General features: G+C 45.0%; 1 protein-coding gene across 2 annotated transcripts in view; it reads left to right on the top strand.

The window, feature by feature from the left end:
• The first annotated feature begins 247 nt into the window (after positions 1-247).
• jarid2b (jumonji and AT-rich interaction domain containing 2b) overlaps positions 248-20580 on the top strand; it is a 145969-nt gene continuing 125636 nt past the window's right edge. For both annotated transcript variants that reach the window (XM_066673810.1, XM_066673811.1), the window contains exon 1: positions 248-876. In XM_066673810.1, coding sequence (XP_066529907.1) covers positions 826-876 — 51 coding nt within the window. In that variant the 5' untranslated portion in view covers positions 248-825. The remainder of the gene's footprint in view (positions 877-20580) is intronic.

The following is a 20580-nucleotide window of genomic DNA, read 5'->3' as shown; positions in this document are numbered from 1 at the left end:
GCGAAAACTAAAGTAAACAAACATCGTGCTACATCCACGAAGCACAGCGCTGAGCAAAGCTTCACCGGCGGTTGCTATGGTGACGCAAGCCAGCGAGTCCGGAACGCTCTGATTTGACAGGGCGGGACTGTGGCAGCCAATCAGAGCTCGATGGGGTGGGGCTTGCCCGAGAACGGGTGGGAAAACGAGTGCGAGTTTGTTGAGGGAAGAAAGAAGCCCGTTCTTGTTCATATCAGCTGCGGCACTCATTGCAATACTATCTCCACCGGTCACCGCGACCACAAGGCTTTCACACGGTCATTTTTAATGGTGTTTATTCGGCGAAAACGATGTGACTTGGCCGCACGGAAACACACAGCACGGAGTCCCAGCGGCGCTTACCGTAAACGGTTGCTGCGTTTTAAAATTTAAAAAGCCGAGATGTACCAACGGTCGCCTCTCGCGCACCACTGACGCTACTCCTAATGGAAGTTGTTTCTAAACTAACGCTATGCTAACGCTCGGCTTTCTCTCCGCACCATGGACCACTGAGTCGGCTCCGTGGGATTTAACCGACAATTCTCGGCTTCACAAGGAAGTTTAACTGCCCACAAAGAAGGGATTTCTCTACCGTGCGGGCAAACTACACACGGGGGATTTAAACCGTGTTTGGTTTTGTTTCTCCCTGCTTCTCCTCCTCTTCTGTTTGCAGGGGCGACCTGCTTCGAGCGTGAAAAGGAGACGCCGGGGAAGACGAGAATATTCATGTGGCGATTCTTTTCTTAGCGACGCACGTTTTGGGGATTGTTTTATTTTTTTTTTATACTTTTTAATTTTTTTAACAGGATGAGCAAGGAACGGCCCAAGAGAAACATAAAAAGAAATATAAAAAAATACGTAAGGACCCTCTTCTTTTTTTTTCTGATTCTTTGCTGAAGCTGGAGAGTTGGGTACACAATTGGTACCGTGTGTGTGTGTGTGACTTAACGGAATAACATGGGTCTGGATTCAGATACGAGCAAAATGCAGCACAACTTTGCATCTTTGCACGGGTTCGAGGCTGTGTGAGAACGTGTACCGCGGGAAAGTGGTGGAGAGCCGTGTTAAAAAGACAAGTTTGATCCCTGGCTTTGTTCCTGTGCTTTGTAGAACTCTGGGGAGGAATGGTTTCTCGTTGTAGCGTTTGGCTTGTGTTCTAGTTTGGGGGAGGAATAACACCCCAGCAGAAATGTTAAGTGTTAGCAGCTCGGCTTTTGTTCCTCTCTCTCTCTCTCTCTCTCTCTCTCTCTCTCTCAGCATAGAGTAAGCAGCCATGGCGGATTCCGTTTCCCTCTAACAGAAATAAACAACAGAAATACACACAAACTGCCCCCAAAACTGCCCTCATCCACCCATTTTGTCTCCTCTACTTTACTGCTTCCTACACACTGAAGCACGGCTGTAGCTGTGGCTTCTGGCCCGTGTAGAGTGCTCTTACCCCAGCTCATTCTTACCCAAATCCACCAGGGCTGTTCAGGGAGGCTTTTACCCCTCAATCAGAGGTAAAATGCCCCCAAACTATCCTTGCTGGAAGGTGTTGGGCTTTCCCTTTTCCCTTTTCTTCTCCTTGCAGTGCTGCTTGGCCAAGCTTCAGCCAGTGCTGGTACATTCTGCAACATTTCAGCTTTGCTTTGGATTTTGCGTGTATTTCACTCTCTCTTCTGCCCCGGCTCATTACCCCAGCCCCAGAGGCAGTTCAGAGATGTTTTAGCCCCTTGTTCAGGGGTAAACAACCTCCCTGCAACATTTCTGCTTTGCTTTGGTTTGTTGTGTATTCTACTTCTCTCGCTTGTCCGGGCTCTTACCTACCCCCCCCAACCACTGGGGGCTGTTCAAGGAGGTTTCTACCCCTTGTTCATAGTAAAATGTTCCCCAAATTGCCCTTGCTTGGAGTTTTATTTATTTTTTTTGCCTTGGCCTTTGCCCTTCATGTAGTACAGCTTTTGCTGGCACATTCTGAAATTGTTCAGCTTTGCTTTTTTTTCCTCTGTTTGAGCAAACCTGCACTGTTTAAGTGGTCAAAACACCAATAGAAACCTTCATCACCTCTTTATCTACAGCATTTCTCACTGCGGCTTATGTATAAAGACTGTTAGTGTTGTTTTTCCTGGATTTCTAGAGGGCACAATGTTTTGCAGACAATGTTTCACCAGCCCAGAGCAGCAACATTCAAAGGTTCAGACTGAAGGATACGTGCCTTATTTAAACTTTTTATTTTGGCCCTTTGCACGACTAAGACCAGTCCAACAAAGCCCCCCCCCCATGTGCTGCACTAGAACCAGCTGAGCGCTTTAACCCTAAGAACCCCAGCTATCCAAAGGGGGGGGGGGGGGTTCTTTTCTTTTCAGACTTCTAAAGGTTTATTTGGTGCTATGTTGCATTACAAAGAATTTTAAGGGAGGCTCACAGGATGAGTGTGAGTTTGCTGAGTGTAAGTGGTGCCGTCCCAGATGGGGATGTGTGCTTTTACGGGAGGAAACGAAGAAGGGAATCTGGTCTCTGGAATCACTTACATGCTTTTGCCTCTTAACTTTTCTTCCATGTTCTTACTTGCTACTGTGTGGGATTTTGTTGTTCAGCATTTTTTTTAAATGTTCTTATTGTTTTGAGTCCCTTGGAGCTGGCGACAGGTTGGTGAGAAAATTGAAAACAATAACAATGGAGCTAGCATGTGCTGCTTTGCCTGCATGACTGAGCCTCGGGTTGCAGCTGGAGGTTGGGCTACGATGCCCTTCGTTTTTTTTTTATTATTTTTAGGTGTTGTACAGTTGCTTTTTTATTTTAAACAAGCCTGATGGTGACTACCCTGGCTTTTTATTTGAAGGATGTGGTGGAAGGCCACAAGTTTGTGTGTAAAGAAAAAGTGCTGTCATCTTTGGAAGGTTTCCATAGAGCAGATCCAGCTAACACTGGTTGTAAATGTGTGTTTTGTCAAGGTCATTTTGCTGTTTGACTGATTTGTAGACGGCGGCTTGTACGATACAGATTTGAATGTCAGCCTCTTCACCTAAGCTTCATTGAAAGTGGCAGTTGATGTTGAATGTAGAAATATTTTATTCAGAATATGACATGCATTCTTAACAAAATTCATTGTCAGGTTTTGCAAAATAGGTTGGGTCTGTGGCTGGGGCAGATGTAAGATAAGGTCATTAGTTCCTCTTTGAGCATGCTGTCATAGCTTAGCGTTTGTGTGAACAAATTGTTGTTGTTGTCTCTGTTATTGTGAGTAGTGCTTGAAGATCCCTGATGCCGTTTGAGCGAATTGCACCTGCGCGCCGCGTGGTCGGCGAAGACGGGAACACAATCGATCCCGTCACGTCAGCAGAGCTCAAGCAGCTGTGGGTGAAATCTGGCCGGAATAAACCAGGCGAACAACAAAAACAACCTGGAGGAGCCGTCCCATGGGCCCACCCTCGCCGCACAACTCTTGGCCCTTCTAATTTAACCTCCCCTTAATTAGCGTAAGACAATTATACATGCTTGGCTTAACCATATCCCAAGGAACATGAGCCCGAGTTGTTCCCCCCCCCCACTCCTCCCATACATCTGATGTGCTGTGAGTGTTATTAATATTCATCTGTAGGATAAGAATAAAAGCAAATCTAGGACATAGAAACGTAATACACCTTGCTTTATCAACTTTGGGATTAAAACTACGTATCTGTCAGATTTAAACGGATTGGTGGAGGGACGCCTGGGCTTTTCATAAAGTTGTGAATTAGTGGGTGTAATATGTGAGTTTGAGGGCTTTTTATTTCTGTTCGTACAGTGAAAGCTCTGTAAACACATGGCATTTTTACGCACATCAGTGTATCGTCTGTACAGGTCACCTCCGACTGGGGAAAGTGGAGTGTGCAGAGATTATATAATTACACGAGTAACAGACGTGCACATCAAAAAGGAAAAGAAAGTTGGACAGAGATCAGTTTCCCCCACTTCTGCTTTCACAATGACCTCCTTTAATGACAGGCGAAGCCGCCCCGACGAGAGCCGCGCAGAGGCAGCGTCTTGGAGTAATTATTTTTGACGGATATTTTAGATTGGAGAGTTGTGCTGGTTTGGAGTTGAGGCCTCCACTAATGAATGCAGTCGGAGCGCTCATTTGTGTTCTTGTTCTGTTGAAGTGAACATGGCACATAGAGCAGGGGGAACAGGGGGCAACCCATGGCCTTTCACACTCTGTGTGTGTGTGTGTCTCCACCCCCACCCCACAACCCCTATCTCTTTTGCTATTCTCTTACATTGTCACTTTCTCCGTTTCCATTATTTCTCTAGCTCTATTTTTCCTCTTCTCTTGCCGTCTCTCCCTCCTCCTTCTCTTTGTCTTTCTTCCATGTTCTGTATTTGTTTTTGATTCTTCTTCTTTCTCCTCTTTTTCTCATGGCTGTTGTCCTCTTCTCCTTTCTTTCTCTTCCTCTGTTTTCAAAAACAGAAGCAAACAAAAACCTATATTTTGGTTCTGTTTTTCTGCAACACTCTCTCACTCTCTCTCTCAGCTCAGCTGGGGTCAAAATCTGGTGTGTGTGTGTGTTGGGACGAGCACAGCTGCTGCAGGGGCCTTTGCAAATGTAAAGGAGCTGTCAGTGTTTGTTTCATCAGGCGCACAACTGATGAGGGCCAAGTTGAAAAATCCACTGCAGTGTGTGTGTGTGTGTGTGTGTGTGTGTGTGTGTGTGAGCACAAAAAGAGGAAACAAAAATAGAGAGCAGGGCCAAAGCCCCCTTGTGACCCCCCCTCCCCTCCCCTCCCTTCCTCCCCTCCTCATCCTTCAGCTTTACAATGTAAATGTGAGCACTTGGACCATTTGGGAAGAGAAAGCTGCAAGCTTGTGTGTGTGTGTGTATGCACCAGTGCCTGCCCCTTAGCTCCATGCGCTTCATTTAACCCTCTGTTTTAATGCAAATGGTCTTTTTAAAGACGTGTTTTTTTTAAAAGGGTGTGACATGGCAAAATTCATGGATCAAACCTCAGGAGGCCTTCTATTGTAAAAGCCCCGAGATACAGACTTCGTTCAATTTGAGTTCATTTCACTCACATGAGCCGAGGCCGACCCCCTTCCCACTTGGCGTGCTTTGCTTTCATTCTGCAGAAGTGGTTGTTAGCCTACACACAGCCGCTTTCTCACTTCTGACTTGGACTAAAACCGGTTTTAAAGGGCCCATATCACAGTCAGCAAACCCTTCTGCTTGGGTTTGAAGTAGGAGTGGTTTGATTTGGTGTGTTTTTGTTGATTGCGGTGACGAACCCTGCAGCAGCCGTTTCCAGGTTTTAGTGGCACTGCTCGCTCGTCCAGATTCGGCAGTGGGGATAAACAATTTATCAGATTAGAATGAGATTAATGACTGATTGGTTTGAAACAGGAAATCAAACTGTCACTTCATACTCGTTTGCAAAACTACGTACGTATGGTTCCTTTCTGTAAAAGGCATAAATCATAGGATGGATATTTGGAAACTGAACAGTGTTAACACCGTGTTTTTGTGACGTCACAACCAATGTTTATTATTTAATCTTCTGGATCACACCGTTTGCAGAGCCACAGATCCTCTCATGTACACACAGGCTGTACGGAGTGTGTCTGGATATTCAATGAAAGTCATGAAAATAGATGATGCTTGTTCCTCTTGCACCGTAGCCTCTGTTTTGTGTTGTATAACTGTAGCTAGGGCTAATCTCTCTGTTAATGGAGTACTTTAATTTCTTACGCTGTGAGGATGTCTTTCTCAGGGCAGTGTTTCGGAAGCTTAATGCTTTTTCGACACCAAGAAAAAATGCCACAATGAAATGATGAAAATGGGAGGGGGAATGAGAAATCATACTTCAGCTTTGTCGCCAAAATGAATGCAAGACAGACGTGTGTGTGTGGAGAGAAAGAGAGACCGAACACTGGCTGTCCTCCAGTGGGTAGCCCGCCAGAACTCTTGGAAGGCAGTAATCTGGCAGACGTAGCCACTTTTAATAAGTTTATATATTTATTTCTGCTCTTTATTTTGTCTCTCATCTGGCTCTTTCTCTTTCTCAGCACTCCTCGCCTGCCAGCAGACTGTGTTCCACTCAGCTGCGTCACGGTGGAAGTTCCTTAGCGCGTTGCTCCGAGAGCAGAGCCCTGCTGCTGTTTTTGGACGCTGTGTAGCGGCTCTGCTTGGTGTTTGTGGCCGTTGTGTCACAGCTCGGCGAATTATGCAACACAACCTTTGGCTTCTCTGCCTTCGTTCGCACACGCTCCACCGTGCACGGGAGCACAGCTCCTCAGCCAGTGTGTGACTGCACCACACACACACACACACACACACACACACCAGCACAAGTTACGTACGCGGATGTGCTCACGTATCGTGGGCAGTTTGCTCTGCAGACATAAAACCAGGTGCGGCGTGGCATACAGTGGAAAAGTAAGGGTTGATAAGACTCATTCGGAGAAGCATTTCCTTTTCCCTTTTCTCTTTTTCATTGAGTGAAGGTTTTCTGTGTTTCTTGAGGTGTGTGTTGTCGCCTAGTTGATGAGCTCATGAGTTCACAGGGCTGCGACTAACTGCGCTCTACTGACACAACGTGTTTTGGCCGTTTATTTCAGTTCTCTTTACCGCTCTTCTCTGGAAATGACAGCGAAAGGAACCTTGTAGATGTTCACCAGACACAAACGGCGCATTTCTATCTCAATCTGAAGCCACCCTGCTAAAGCTAATATACAGGTTGACGAATACAGACCATAGTTCTCACACACACACACACACACACACAGTGATTCACTAGGTTTATGTGTAATGTACAAATAGAGAAACAGTGAACAGGCTGGAGACACTGGTCTGGGTGATATCTCTTTGAAGGTTGTCACTGTCATAAAGTAATTACAGATTGTGACCACAGATAGAGCAACAATCAGATCGCAGGATGAGCACTGGACAATCCACTGAACCACAACAAGCCCGACAGAGCCTTTCACAGATCCAGAGATTCTCTACGGAAGATTCGTCTGAGTGTTAATGTAATAATCAGCAGTGCATTGGAAAGGTTGCGTAACTGTTTGGTTGACTTCAGTATTTGAAGTGTGCAGCTCAGATAGGCCCACGGTGGGGAAACTACTGCAAAATACTCCGTAACAAAAGGGAAAGTTGACAGAGGAGATGTGATCAGTGATGTGTGGTGTTTTTTAATTATCTTTTCTCCTTATTAGGTTTATTCAAGTCTTTTTGTCTCCTTTATGACGTTTTCTCTTCAGTTTGTAACAAGGAGAGAGACTGGAAGGGTTGTTGCCGTCAGTAAGGGTGTGTTTTTGTGTGTGTTGGTGTGTGTGGGGGCCATCCCAGCTGCAGTGTTGTGCGCTGAATAAACAATGTGAGTTTGTCTTTGGTTTGGATTTAAAGAGCCTGTTGCTGTGAAGTGAGGTTTGGAGGGGCATGAGCAGCGTGTGATTTGAGCTGCTAGTTTAATGTAACACGCCGCTTATTCAGGTTTCATTGGCTTATTTTTTTCCTCCAAATCCATCCTGACGTAGCAAAGGTCATAAAAATGCAGAGCATATAGAGAGACAGTCTTGTGATTATATTAATCCCCATTAGAGACACCTAATGACAGGGTATTATTGAGTTTGCACTATGTTACTGTGCCTCAAATGGCTGGTTAATTCCCACCACCCCCACTCCCCCCCTCCACACATACCCTTTCAGTTCCTTTGTGCAGCTGTAAAGCCTCACACCGGAGTCCCCCCACTGTTAGCCAGACTGCAAAATGTGTGCTTTGCTAGCAGCTGTGGCTGGAGTGATAAACAAAAAAAATATCCCATGAAACCTAATGGATTCAGTGCAGAGGTTAGAATCAAGGAATGGTTTCCCAAACCTAGTCCTGGACTACACTGATTAATCTTGAATTGTTGAAAGGAGCATACAGTCCAGGACGAAGGCCTGGTTTCCCAAACAGTGTGTGGACCACTGAGCTGGGCCTGATACGTCTCGACTGTCAGGTGTTTACAAAATGAGGTTAAAGTATAAGAAGTTATTCACTATAATTATCTTATTTTGACAGACAGGGGCTTTTGTAAAGCTTGACTAACCTAGCAAACGTTGCTATGATGACATACATATTAGTTGTAATGTATGTAAGGCACTCTTTGCTGTGATTTGTTTAATGGAATCAGTCTTAAAGTATTTTTACTATAATGAGGATGTAGTGTACGCTGTAATCATTTCACACTTATAGTACTCCAGTGTGTATGTGTGTGTGTGTGTGAGAGAGAGAAGGATGTCTTCCGCTGTCTGAACATAATGGAAGTCTCTGTCAGAAATCAAAAAGAGCTTGGGGCAGAAATGCCTCTGAAAGTTTTTGAAGTGCTCCTGAAACCTAAGATGTGAGGGTAATAAAATACGGCCGTGCGGAAGAAATGGCTCATTGTTTAAACCTGCGTTAAATTAACTATTTAAAATTTACATTTTGTTGACCTTCAGAGAGGAAAAGGAGGAGACAGATTGTTATACAAGACCTTCGTTTATTTGTTTTCAAAAAATGCTTGTGAATATTTTCTTAAATGCTTCAGCACTTTTTGGTTGAAAGACCATGACTGGTTCCTGAAAATATTAACAGAGACCTGAACAACTGAATGGAAAAAATAAAAATAAAAATCATGTTTAGACTCTGAGGGCTCTTTGAAAAATAAAAACCTAGTGAACCAAGGCTCTCCCTCGACTGAGTTCAGTTGTAACTGTGTGTGTGTGAGGAGTTGTATAACGTTGAGCGTCCTGACCAGCTTGCAGTAGTAGTGAGCACGCTCGGTGTGTGTGAGTACGCTGGCCTGTTCACGGAGTGCCATGTGGCTGCTATTGTCTGAGTGCAGTGAAACAGAGGCTGGGGCAGATAGGGCCTCTTTCAGACCCAGGGGACACTGAGGGGACGGAGCTTTGTCTGGTGTTTTTGCAGAATCTGAGTCAAGTTTGTTCGCCGTGTATTAACCAGGGCCTGTACTACGTGAGGGTTCACAGTCACGGGGGCGAATTGTCGAGTCCTAGTTAATACACACGGAGAATAACCTTCACCATGAAATGTGTAGAGAATTCCCCAGACCTGCGGAGGGTCGTAGTGAGAGACGGTGGACGGTCTCGGCGCTCTGGAGGTGTTTGTGTGTCACGCTGCTGGGCTTTGTTGTCCATTTAACAGTAGGAAAATGAAATGTGGGGATGAATATCTAACGTTGTGTGTCGTCAAAATGTCCTGAGCTTCTGAGATGAGTTTGAATTATAGCGGCTGGCCTCTGTAAATCATTTTGGTGCAAAGTGACACTGGCCAGTCTCCAACCATATTGTATCCAGCTTTATTTAGTAAACAATAGGTTCCCAGTGCACTGGGCTGTATACCATGAAGAACAAAAGGCATGTAGCGCTGTTGTAGCTAAAGTGGCATGTTGTTCATGTAAGGTTGACGATTTTATTTGGAATGAATTCTACTGCTATCCATTCCTGTGGATGTTTAGTTTACGTAGGGTGACCGGACTTGTCTTCTTTTTTAGACTTAAAAAAATGTCTGGGCGGACATTTTGTTTTTCTAGAGCTTACATAGAACTTCGAGAAGCGTTTCGTTCACAAGCTAGTCCCGCCCTCCCCTACTCCGATTGGTTCGCTTGAGTGAGAAGGGGGCGTGGTGAAGTAGCCTAAAATCTTCTGATTGCACAGTCTGGCTGTAGAGCTACCGTTATTGGTCGATAACCTTCTCTGTAAACATTTAATTGGTCAGTCTGCAGTCAGTCGTACACCACCCCCTGGAGACGTGTCTCAGATCTGGTCACCCTTGTTTACTACGACAATTGAACATCGCAGCTGTCCTTCACACGGTGTGAAAATGTCATGATCAATCCACCAATAGAAAATGCTGAAATTAATTTTTGGCTTTGATTTAAATGTAGGGATTTTTTAACCACCTTCTGTAAAGCTACTATTTTTGGAGATGCATGTCTTTTCTGACTAAAGGCTTTATCTTCTGTTATGAGCAGTGTTCTGTTATGTTGTTAATGTTAGCGTTACATGGGTGGTATATGTCTGTAATGCCGTGTGGAAGCAGAGGAATGGGAGACAGGGTTGTGTTTTTTCTTTTCTTTTCTTTCTGAGCTTGTAAACCGAGCGAGTGTGTGTTAGTCGTAGATCAGCTGAGAATCCGTACATGTCACTGTGGAGACGGCAACGCGGCAGGAGTCGCCACTGCTTTCAGCGCGGGAATATTTACGTTGTGTGTGTGTGTGAAAGAGCCAGAGCTGTGTATACAGTATTTATCATCTGTTTGGCTGCAGATCAGACTCTCTGGACACATGTGCTCGATGGATATTCTCTGCCTGCTTCTCTTGCTCTTTTTCTTCCCCTGTCTTTCCTCTTTCACGGGGCCAGAGGAAACTTTTGGAAGCGCTCTCTGTTTGTACCTCATGCAGCCAGGAGTCTGAACACACAGACGTTTCTCATCCAACGTTTGAATGTTTATTTCTCACTGGTTTTTAGACTGGGACGGGGCGCCTTATCGGCTACTGTCCTGCAGTTGTTACAGATGATGGCTTTGGGGGTGTGATGGGGGGGAAGTAAACACACACACGGACAAATGAGAGTGTATCCCTGGTTATTTGAGTAAAGGTAGATGTCAGAGAAAGCTTAGAATCACTTGGACCTGGTAAATGCCACATACACCATGACCGTGTGTTCTTTTTGGACTTTAGCTGAACGGACTGTCACCACGACCAAGGCCTTGTAGCTGGCTGTTTACAAATGGAAACTGTACTTTAGTGTAATCTGCACGACTCTTCCGCACTTCCTTCACTTGAAATTATGACGGCTGAGTGGGGGGAAGAAAATGAGGACGTTAAAGCAGTTCTGTTCCTGATTTCTCGGCTCAAACGCCGTTTTATTCCTCTTTAATGATCTCGTCTCTTGTAAGGAGTGTTTCACGGCACGAGTCGTGATTAGAAAACACTCGGATCAGATCAGATAACAGCCGCCTCAAAAGTTCTCTACCTCCAATTAATTCCAGCCGGCCTCGATGTTGTTGGATGTTAATTGGCTGTTCTCCGCTCGCCTCAGATTTATGGCACCCTTAATGTATGTGTAATGAATATAGATATTACCTCCAATGGTCTGTATAATTGAGCACGGGGATGAAAGGTGTTCGGTCTCGCTCCGCTAAACTCGGTTCATTTTTCGTGAAAGATTACAGGTGTGGGGTCCTCCTCGGGTTTCCTTCACAGACAGAGAACCGTTTGGTTTAATTCAGGGTTGGGTTTTTTTGGTCTTTTAGTAGTGCTTTCTCATTGTGGGATACAGGAAACCACATTCATTTCGCTCTGTGAAAGTGGTGATGGTGTTTGGTTGTTTTTCTTAATAGTTATGAGAGAGAGAGCTGAGAGAGGGAGAGAGAGAGCTGAGAGAGAGAGAGAGCTAAGAGGAGAAGAGAGAGAGCTAAGAGAGAGGGAGAGAGAGGGAGAGAGCTAAGAGAGAGGGAGAGAGCTGAGAGAGAGGGAGAGAGCTGAGAGAGAGGGAGAGAGCTGAGAGAGAGGGAGAGAGCTGAGAGAGAGGGAGAGAGCTGAGAGGGAGGGAGAGAGCTGAGAGGGAGGGAGAGCTAAGAAAGGGAGAGAGCTGAGAGGGAGGGAGAGCTGAGAGAGAGGGAGGGAGAGCTAAGGAGAGAGAGAGAGAGGGAGAGGGAGAGAAAATAAACAGTTAGTATATGTTTAAGATGAGAAACGTGTGTTATTCTGTGCTCAGCAGGGCTTATGTTATTGTACAGAGGCAGATATAGCAGTGTAAAAGCATTAAGAAGTCCTTAAGACACCTGAGCTCACCCCAACCGGTGTAGTTTAAATACACGCTGGAAACTATAGCATGTAAAAGCAGTGTCTGAGGTGAGCCTTCTCAGGTGACAGCCCTCTGGGGCTTGGCCTTAGACCCCCCTCCGACAGTCAGAGACAAAGTTGACAGGACGTAGATAATATCACGAGTGTCCTGCCTCGGGGTAGAGTTTCAGTCATTTTGACTAATGAGGCACTTAGAGCTCTGCAAAGCTCCAGCTTCACCTTTTACTACGCACCGAACTTCACGTATTCCTGACTAATATCTCACACACACACACACACACACACACACAAAGAGCAGACACCGTTGGTAAGCATGAAATTTTGAAAGGAGCTTCATTTCCAGTAAAAGTGAAACAGATAGACATTTGATATTAATTCAACCTAAACAGAGCATTTAATACCACCTAAAGACTGTGTTACCATAGTGACACTCAAAAGCCCCCTAAACAAACACACACACACACACACGCATGGGTGCATGCAAGCACACACAAAGAGGGGCCTAGCCACTATGTTGCCATAGCAACCATCATGGTGCCAGCGCACGCACACACGTGCGCTCTCTCTCTCTCTCTCCTTTTCTGAGTCTGCACTTGAGGGTCTGAAAATAGTGGTGCTTGGCCGGCGCTGAGAGGCTGTAATGAGCTCAGGCTGTTTTTTTTATTCCGAGAGAAGGAAGAGGGTCTTGGCTGCTCCGTCATGAATCAGCTCCTCCACAAACGCACTGCTTTTGGGAGAACGCGCAAGAAACAAAAGCGCATAATTGCCTATTTACAACATGATAGATTTTGCAAACCGCAGGCGTTTAGTTGGCCCTCGGGCCGCCCTCGTCCTGTGCGCCGCTGCTGCGGGTCACTTACAGGAAGGCTCCGGCTTCCCTCTGGCTTCATTTGTAATATACGGCTGATTATCATTATTAACTTTAACAAACACCTTTGAACTCCTTTAAAGGCAACACTAGGTTATAGTTTTTACCTTAAAACAACAGCTTCAGAATGGTTCCACTAGGGGGACCAGGTCTGAGGTGGTGACAAAGAGGACATATCTCCGGGGGGTGGACGTGCAGACTGACCAATCGAATGTTTACAGAGAAGGTTATCGACCAATCACGGTAGCTCTACAGTCAGACCGTCCAATCAGAAGATTTTAGGCTACTTCACCACGCCCCCTTCTCACTCAAGTGAACCAATCGGAGTAGGGGAGGGCGGGACTAGTTTGTGAACGAAACTTCTCGAAGTTCTACGTAAACTCTAGAAAAACTAAATCCCGGACGTTTGTGAAGTTTCGCCCGGACATGTCCGAGTAAAAGAGGACGTCTGGTCACCCTAGTTCCACTGTGCTGTGACAGAGAGTAGAGCCTCTGTTGTTGATTCTCCAGGCTCAGCACTGCAGAAACAGCACTGTGTAACTTGTGGAGGAGCGTAGGGTCCCGCCCCACCTCCCTTCTGAGTTCAGGACATTGCTGTGAAAGAGAGTTACACTCTGTAGCTGTAGGAGGAGCCCAGGAGCGACAATAACAAATCTCACTGAGTGTTTCTTTAACCCAGGGCCTGCTCTGCCCTTTGGCTTCTGCTGCAGTGAGTGGGGTTTTCGTCCATTTACTAAATGCAGAGAAATTTGACAAAGAAAGTACGGTTCACGGTGATTGACTGTTTGTTACAGATGATGTAAGTAGAGATGAGTAATGCTAGTGTGTGTGTGTGTGTGTGTGTGTGCAGCAGTAAATCTTTATCGAGCCAAGCCTCCAATGCTGAGTTTGCAGAGTTTTTGTAAAGCGCAGTTGTCCGGCTGTCAGTTTAAAGCTGAAGAAACCCTCTCCTCGCTCACTTCTCTTTCCCCTGTTTAGTGCAAAAACCAGAACGGAAACTTGCTTTTATGGGTTTTGAGCTGTTCTTTCATCTAAAGCCCTCAGCAGTTCCACAGTTAAGGTTTTTAATTATCAATGCACATGATACAGGCCTGGCCCTGCCTCGCTGTCGACTTCACAGTCAGCCGAGCTCCTCTCTACCTTCAGCTTAAACCCGAACTGACCCCCGGCTCCACGTCTGTAAATGAGTGTGCAGTGAAACTGTTTTTGTGACTTGTGTGTTCGCAGGTTTGTTTTCCAGTAAGAGTTTTTCTCTTTTTTTTTTTCAGTCTGCAGCAGCACACAGGGCAGAAAAAGACAGATTTTAGTCACTCTTTCTTCTTTCTTTCTTTCTTTTGGAAGCTGGTAATTTTAGCCAAAACGAATGGCGTCACCGGTTCTTCAGAATATTTCGAGGTCAAAAATTAGTCACAGTCTCATCTTTACTCGCAGTGAGCCGGGTGTCAGGACAGGAACCTGCTCTGCCAGTGTCTTCCTGTGGAAAGTCTCAGTGACAGGATCTTACAGCCGCGTGGAAGATGGGTGAGAACGTGCGCCCGAGGAGATGAAAGGAAAAACTCTTTCTGCACGCAGTGCGTTTGCTGTTTATGTAGAGCATTAACGATCGCAGCGAGCTGTGAATCTGTCATCGTATATAGGCCTTTAGATTAAATGGTGGTGTAGATGAGAATGACCTACTATTTTAATTCATCTTCGTCTCTAGGGCTCTGTTTTCTAACACAGTGTGGATGGTTATAGTGTAGTGTTCATGTGGATTCTGCACAGTGTAAACACACGTTCTGGTTTTATTTTTAAAGAACTTTCTGGACCGTTTTTAAAGGTTAAGCGCCACTTAATGGACCTCCGTGAATATTTCACATTATTGTAGTTACTGACAGATATAAGTATGAATTAAAATGAAAATAGCAGCTTAATTTGCTTTAAAACTGACAATTTTATTAAACTGACGGAAAAACCCGAGCTCGCTACGGAAATTCTTGAACGCAACCGTGTGACGTCACTGGTGGACAACAGCTGAACAACGCCGCGGTAAAACACCGTTATGACTGACTGTTATGACAGTATCTAGCTAAATAACCAACATTATTCATGACAATAGCCTAGCAATAAGCTAAACTCAAATGTAGAGGTACTGTTATTCTTGTAAAAGTGATCGAAGTCGAACTCGAATTCATCCGACACTATAAACCTCCGTAATGCAGCTACGTAGCCGCGTATAATCTGAGCCACCGAGTTTAGCGAGTCAAGCTAACGTTAACTAACACCAACTAAAACAGGCGAAGTGAGTGTCCTTACCCTGTTTACCTCCATGTTACAGAGGCTCTTGAACACCCTTCGTTGGTGTCCTTACATGTCCATATTGTTGGAAAAGCGCCAGTGAAATGAGCTACAGATAACGGAGTGAGCGGAGGCTCCTTTCCAAAGTGCCCGTTTAAAGTGGACAAATTTAGTCCGTTTTCTGGATATTTTGGGATCTTTGGGCCATTTGTTCACAGATGTCCCACTGTACATTGAATGATTGCAGCCAAAAACAACACACCTTTTCGTCATTTTGCATTAAATTAAGTGCAGCTTCTAGAGTGTTGTCCACCATCTACGTCACAGGCAAGACGCCTATTAGAGTTTCCGAACACCGTTGTGGGGGGGGGGGAAACCAACGGTCTTTTAAACCTTATTCCTTGAATCAGTAAGAAATAACATGTTTTCTGACTCTCAATAAACACAAGTTAGGAACTCAAACTCCACTGTATTTATTTGTTTGACACTTTCATAGAGCTGCTACTTAGCCTTTAACACACGTTTATTTAGTGTTTGGTTGAGTCTGTGTTACAGGAGCTGTATTCAGGGAGGGCAGGCTGTGTATGAGTCAGTGGTATAGAGAGAGAGAGAGTGAGAGGAAAATGTAGGCTATCGGCCCCTGAAATCTTTCTCGTTGTCTTTTGTGTCACATCATTAGGGAGAAAACGCTGGATAACTATTATTATTATTGTTGTTATTATAATTGAATTATCTCCACACTTACAAATCTCTAGGAACACACACAGCCCCAACGAGTCTCTGTTTGAAGCGAACGTGTCTTTGCCACATTTGTGGAGCTGTTTAGTGAGGTAAAGTGTGAAGAGAGTAGTGTTAAGTTCTCACCTCCTCCCCTGCATCTATCTAATGCATGGTGTTTGCTTTTTCTTGTGCACAAAGAGTGTGTGTGTGTGTGAGAGAGAGAATTTTTCCTTGTTTCTGGTGATGTAATCATATTTTACACACATTCCCGCGACTCTTCACACACTGTGTGTGTGTGTCACATTTAGAGCTGCTCAATCTGCTGTGTGTCATTGTCAGTTTTTCCTTATGCATTTAGCAGATGAATTAGCCCTTTAACCAGTCGTGTTGTTGTTTTTTAAACTGTGAGGATACTGGCCAATCACGGTTCTCGGTTCATGTCTGTAGGTGTTGTTAATCTTAATCTAACACAGGGTTGTTTTAAAGGACCACTATGTAACCTTTGGGTTCCCGGGGCTCCCCCTAATGTCAGTTATTTTTACAGCGCTCCACTGAAATGAATGGGGAGTCAGAGGGAGGCGTTTGTTTTCGTACTAAATGTTACGTAGTGTAGTTTCTGCAGTGCTGAGGTTAGAGTAGCAATGACAGAGGCTTTTGCTTTCCTTATTAGAGGTCAGCAAAAGATGACAATGATGTTGTGAAGCGGTAAATTTAATTTTAAATATTACGGAGTATTCCTTTAAAACAATGTCACGTTTTATTAACGTTACTTTTATATTTAACAGCAGATTTATGTCTATGTTTGGTGTATCCTTTGTCTCTCTCTCTCTTTCTCTCTCTCTCTCTCTCTCTTTGTCTCTCTTTCTTTCTTTGTCTCTCTCTCTCCTTATCTCTCTTTTTCTTTCTCTCTCTTTCTTTTTCTTTCTCTCTCTCTCTCAGGCTCAGGCCCAGGTCCACAGCTCGGAGGCTGTGTTTGGACAGGAAAGCCCGGTACCTGTGTCAGAAATGAATGGAACGCTCCCGGCTGTTTAACAGAGTCTTGTTGTTTTTGTTGTTGTTGTTTTCTCAGCCACGGAAACAGCAGCGGCTCTTTAAACGTCGCGTAACTGATTTTCCTGATCTAGGAGTTCAGACCTCCCTGGTTCAATGAGTGAATATGAAGTGAACACATGTATTTGACGGCGGTATTCTTTCCGGGCCACTTTCCTGACATTGCTCGGCGCCGTGTGTTTCTCATACGCTTTTGATGAATGGCAGAAGCATAAAGCATCAGCGTCTGCGCTCTCTATAAAGTATAGATTTTAGCTCAGCTCCGTGATAAGTGATGTGTAATGGGAGAATGTAATCGCGTTGTGATCCATTAATTTAACTCCACTTATCACCGTGGATACACTCGGAGGCGGCTCAACTGATAGGATGCTCATCTGCGGCTGAATTGAATATGCCCCCCACCCCCCTCCCCACTTATTCAGTGCTCGATTGTCATTGGTTTAAAAGCCGTGAACGCCAGGTACGTTTATCTCTTCTTTGTGTAGTGTCTTATCAGCTGTCGTACCTGGTTTGATATTGATTCGTGTTCAATTTAATCACGGAATATATAAATTAAATCAAATTGACAGTTTTTGCTGCTGCCCTTGGGCCCAGATTGTTTTCATTTCTTCTTAATTAATTAATTAGTGTTTACGAGGAAAATTGTTGACAATTCAAAAGGTGGAATATGAAGAAGTGTTGAATATTTATAAATGTTTCACCGAATGGGAAACTAGCTGCTGGTTGTTTTCTAAAACAGAAGATATGATGCAGCAGTAAGAGCGATGTGTGTGTGTGAAAGCACCAGCAGGCCTGCTGAGGGGCCTCTGTGGTCAGCCGGCTCATGTGCTCCTGTCAACTGTCACATTTCTGCTGTGGTTGCATCCCTCATCCGTCAGAGTAACTGGTAATCTTATCACCCTGTCCATTCGCCTTATTCTCAGGCCGCACAGAGTGCGGCTGTTAACCCCTCACAGCCCGCCGCGCGGCCCCTCCGTCCCGCCCTCCTAGGGCTGTCGCTCTTGATTATATTAGTACCAGATGGATGCCCGACCCGTGTTTACGACACCTGAGTTCTGAGGGATTTACAGAGAGCCAGGCGCTGACATTAAAGTGAAATAAATAATAACAAACCTGCTGAAGAACAGGGACCGGTGGTGAAAAGGCGTATGAAACATGGCTAATTCAAACCCTGCATGTTTACTGTACAAGGTGCGGATCCACCAATCAGAAAGCAGTACGTTATCTGATGACAGCACTAACTGCTTTTATGACCTCACTGTCACATGATTTAATTTGCTTCCTGACCGCACGCTAAGCCAAAGTAAATTCTCTCGCTAAGCGCTTCACCAGGGTTGAGGCTGTTTAGAAGCGTGCGCTTTCCTTCTCTTCTTTTCCCTTCGCTAAAATAAAGGTCGGATAATTGCAGGCCGGCGAATAGCTGGTGGTTTCTCAGCCGCAGAGCGCTCTTGTCCGAGTTCCCGGGTGGGGGAGAACCTGTCCGAGCCTGTGGGCTGACCTGAGATCATTTTACAGCCCTTAACTCCTTTTTGGCTCGGCCTTAACCGGGCTGATTGTCCTCTTCCTGCAGCTAATGCACCATAATATGATGTAACATAATCATGTAGTCTGTGCGAGTCTGGCTGCGTACCCGTGGCCCATCTTCAGCTCATTTTATGGGGTATGAATCCGCAGAATTCATGGCCACGGCTGCTCCTGGCTCGCCTCGCCAGCTCGTGCAGCTGTAATCTCCGCGCTCGAGATTGCGTAACGTGTACAGCGTCTGAGAGGCAAGGCCGTGCTACGAAAAAGACACGGCGTGTGAATCAGAAGAGTGTCGCGGGGTGAATGCCTGAGAGGCACCTTAATGAATGGAGAATGTGTGGGTGGTGGAGGTCATTTGTAGGTTGTTAGAGGAATTGTTTAGAGAACGTAGATTAGTGAGTGTGGTTTGTGACAATGTAGAGGTTTACGGCGTTAAAGGAGACACATGCATGTTTTTTCCAGAAGTAAAGTGTTCTGGGATCTTAATAAAACATTAAAATACCACAAAGACCAAACATAACAGCGCTGTTCAGAGCAGCAAATTTCAGCGCCCGTTCCTTTAAATGATAACGAGCCACTCGCTGTTCACCCCGACCCTGAGCGCACAGCAGTGAGGAGCGAGGAGCAGAAGCTCTGGACTTTAGCCGTTTCCGCTCTGTTCTCTTCTCCTCTCTTTTTAACTTTCATTTTCACATGAATACAGGTCCAGTGCTGTGATTGGAGCGACTCAGACATGGTGGTGGGACTGTTCTGTCTCTGAACTCGATTTAAGAAGCAGCACATAAACAGAGCATGTTTTTTCCTGATGTTTTCAGACTTGGGCAGATCACAAGAAACTATTACAACGAAGACGAAACTAACACAAAGACATTATTTAAATGTCTTACTGTAGCCAATTTAAACAGAGACGGTAGTTTTATGAAAATGGATAGTGACACTAGCGGCAGTGCCTTTCCACACTATGGCCACATTTATAATATGTTCTGAGGTTTATCTTACAACATATCAGACATGGTTTGTGGTGTATTTGTGGTCAGCACAGTGCCTATGGTGCTTTTGTCGATTGCTGCATGAGCCTCAGCGCAGAAGAAGATGCAAGGCTCTTGGGTGAGGGACTGTATTTGGAAGAAGGGGACTGTGCAAATTAGAATACTTTTCTGCACCGAGGCCCAGAGAGTCTGCTGGGTAACGTGGGTGGAAGGGGCTCTGCACGGGAAAGACGAGGCGGTGCTCCATGCGCTCAGGCAGCCAGCCCTCTTAATTGTGAGTGAGTGTGATGCATGCTGATGCCTCCAGCTGTCAGTCAGGCCCTCTGAGCTCTGCTTGAGCCTCCAGCCATGTCCTGTGTGCCACGCTGTGGGTTGCGAAGCAGCCAGGAGGTGTACAGTAGAATACACGCGCACACACACGCAGATGTTTTTCTTTCAATCCATATGCTCCTGGATGCGTGTGCTGTACTACAATGGGTTGGTTTGTGTACGCTGCTGTGCTCCTCCCAACACCAGCCTCAAATCCACTGTCCACTCGTGATATAAGACTATAAAAATGACTTACTCTTTAAGATAAGCCATAGAATATTTACCAGTGTTATACTGAATGTGTGTGTATATGTGTGTGTTAACACAGTTTTATATTTTGAGGGCTTCTCCAACTGCATTGAAACCATGACAATGTAAAGAACCCAGTTTCTGTAGCACTGCCGTAAATGAGTAGTTAAATCTGATTGGTTCTGTGGCCAATAACGTTAGCCGAATTTATTTGTTCCCATTTAAAAATCTAACAGAAACTAAATAAATAAAGAAAAATAAAAGTGCCGCTTCAGAGAACAATCAGCAACTCGACTCCCAGTTCGGATACTTTTTCTGACTCCTGAAGGATACGTTATTGAAACTTGGCGTGGGGAGTTGTATTTTTAAATTCAGAGCTATGAATTTTTGCCGTCATTGTGATAACAGCTGATTTCTCATGAGCCAAAAACACACAGACGCTAGTAAAATACCCAGGACACCGTCCGAGGAGAACCCATGTGCTAATCATTTTTAGGTGAATTTTTTAAATCATTTACTTCAGTTCTGTAAGACTTTTATTTTGTTGTGCAGTTTTGTTTGTAAACAACGACAAAACAAAGTGTTTGAAATGGCTGCCTGAACCCTTTCCATTCAGGTCTCGCCAGCTACAGCCAAACTGCCTTTTTTTTCCCACTGGTAAGGACTTGATGTGGTCAGATTACCCAGTGAACACTTTACTGAAGGAGTCACTGTAAAACTGATGCAATAAAACCGTCTTTTACAAAACTCAGATGCCGAGGTCC

This window comes from Hoplias malabaricus, chromosome 6 (assembly GCF_029633855.1).
Source record: "Hoplias malabaricus isolate fHopMal1 chromosome 6, fHopMal1.hap1, whole genome shotgun sequence".
NCBI lineage: Eukaryota > Metazoa > Chordata > Actinopteri > Characiformes > Erythrinidae > Hoplias > Hoplias malabaricus.
The sequence above is the reverse complement of the archived record's forward strand: the minus strand, read 5'-3'. Positions and strand labels throughout refer to the sequence as shown.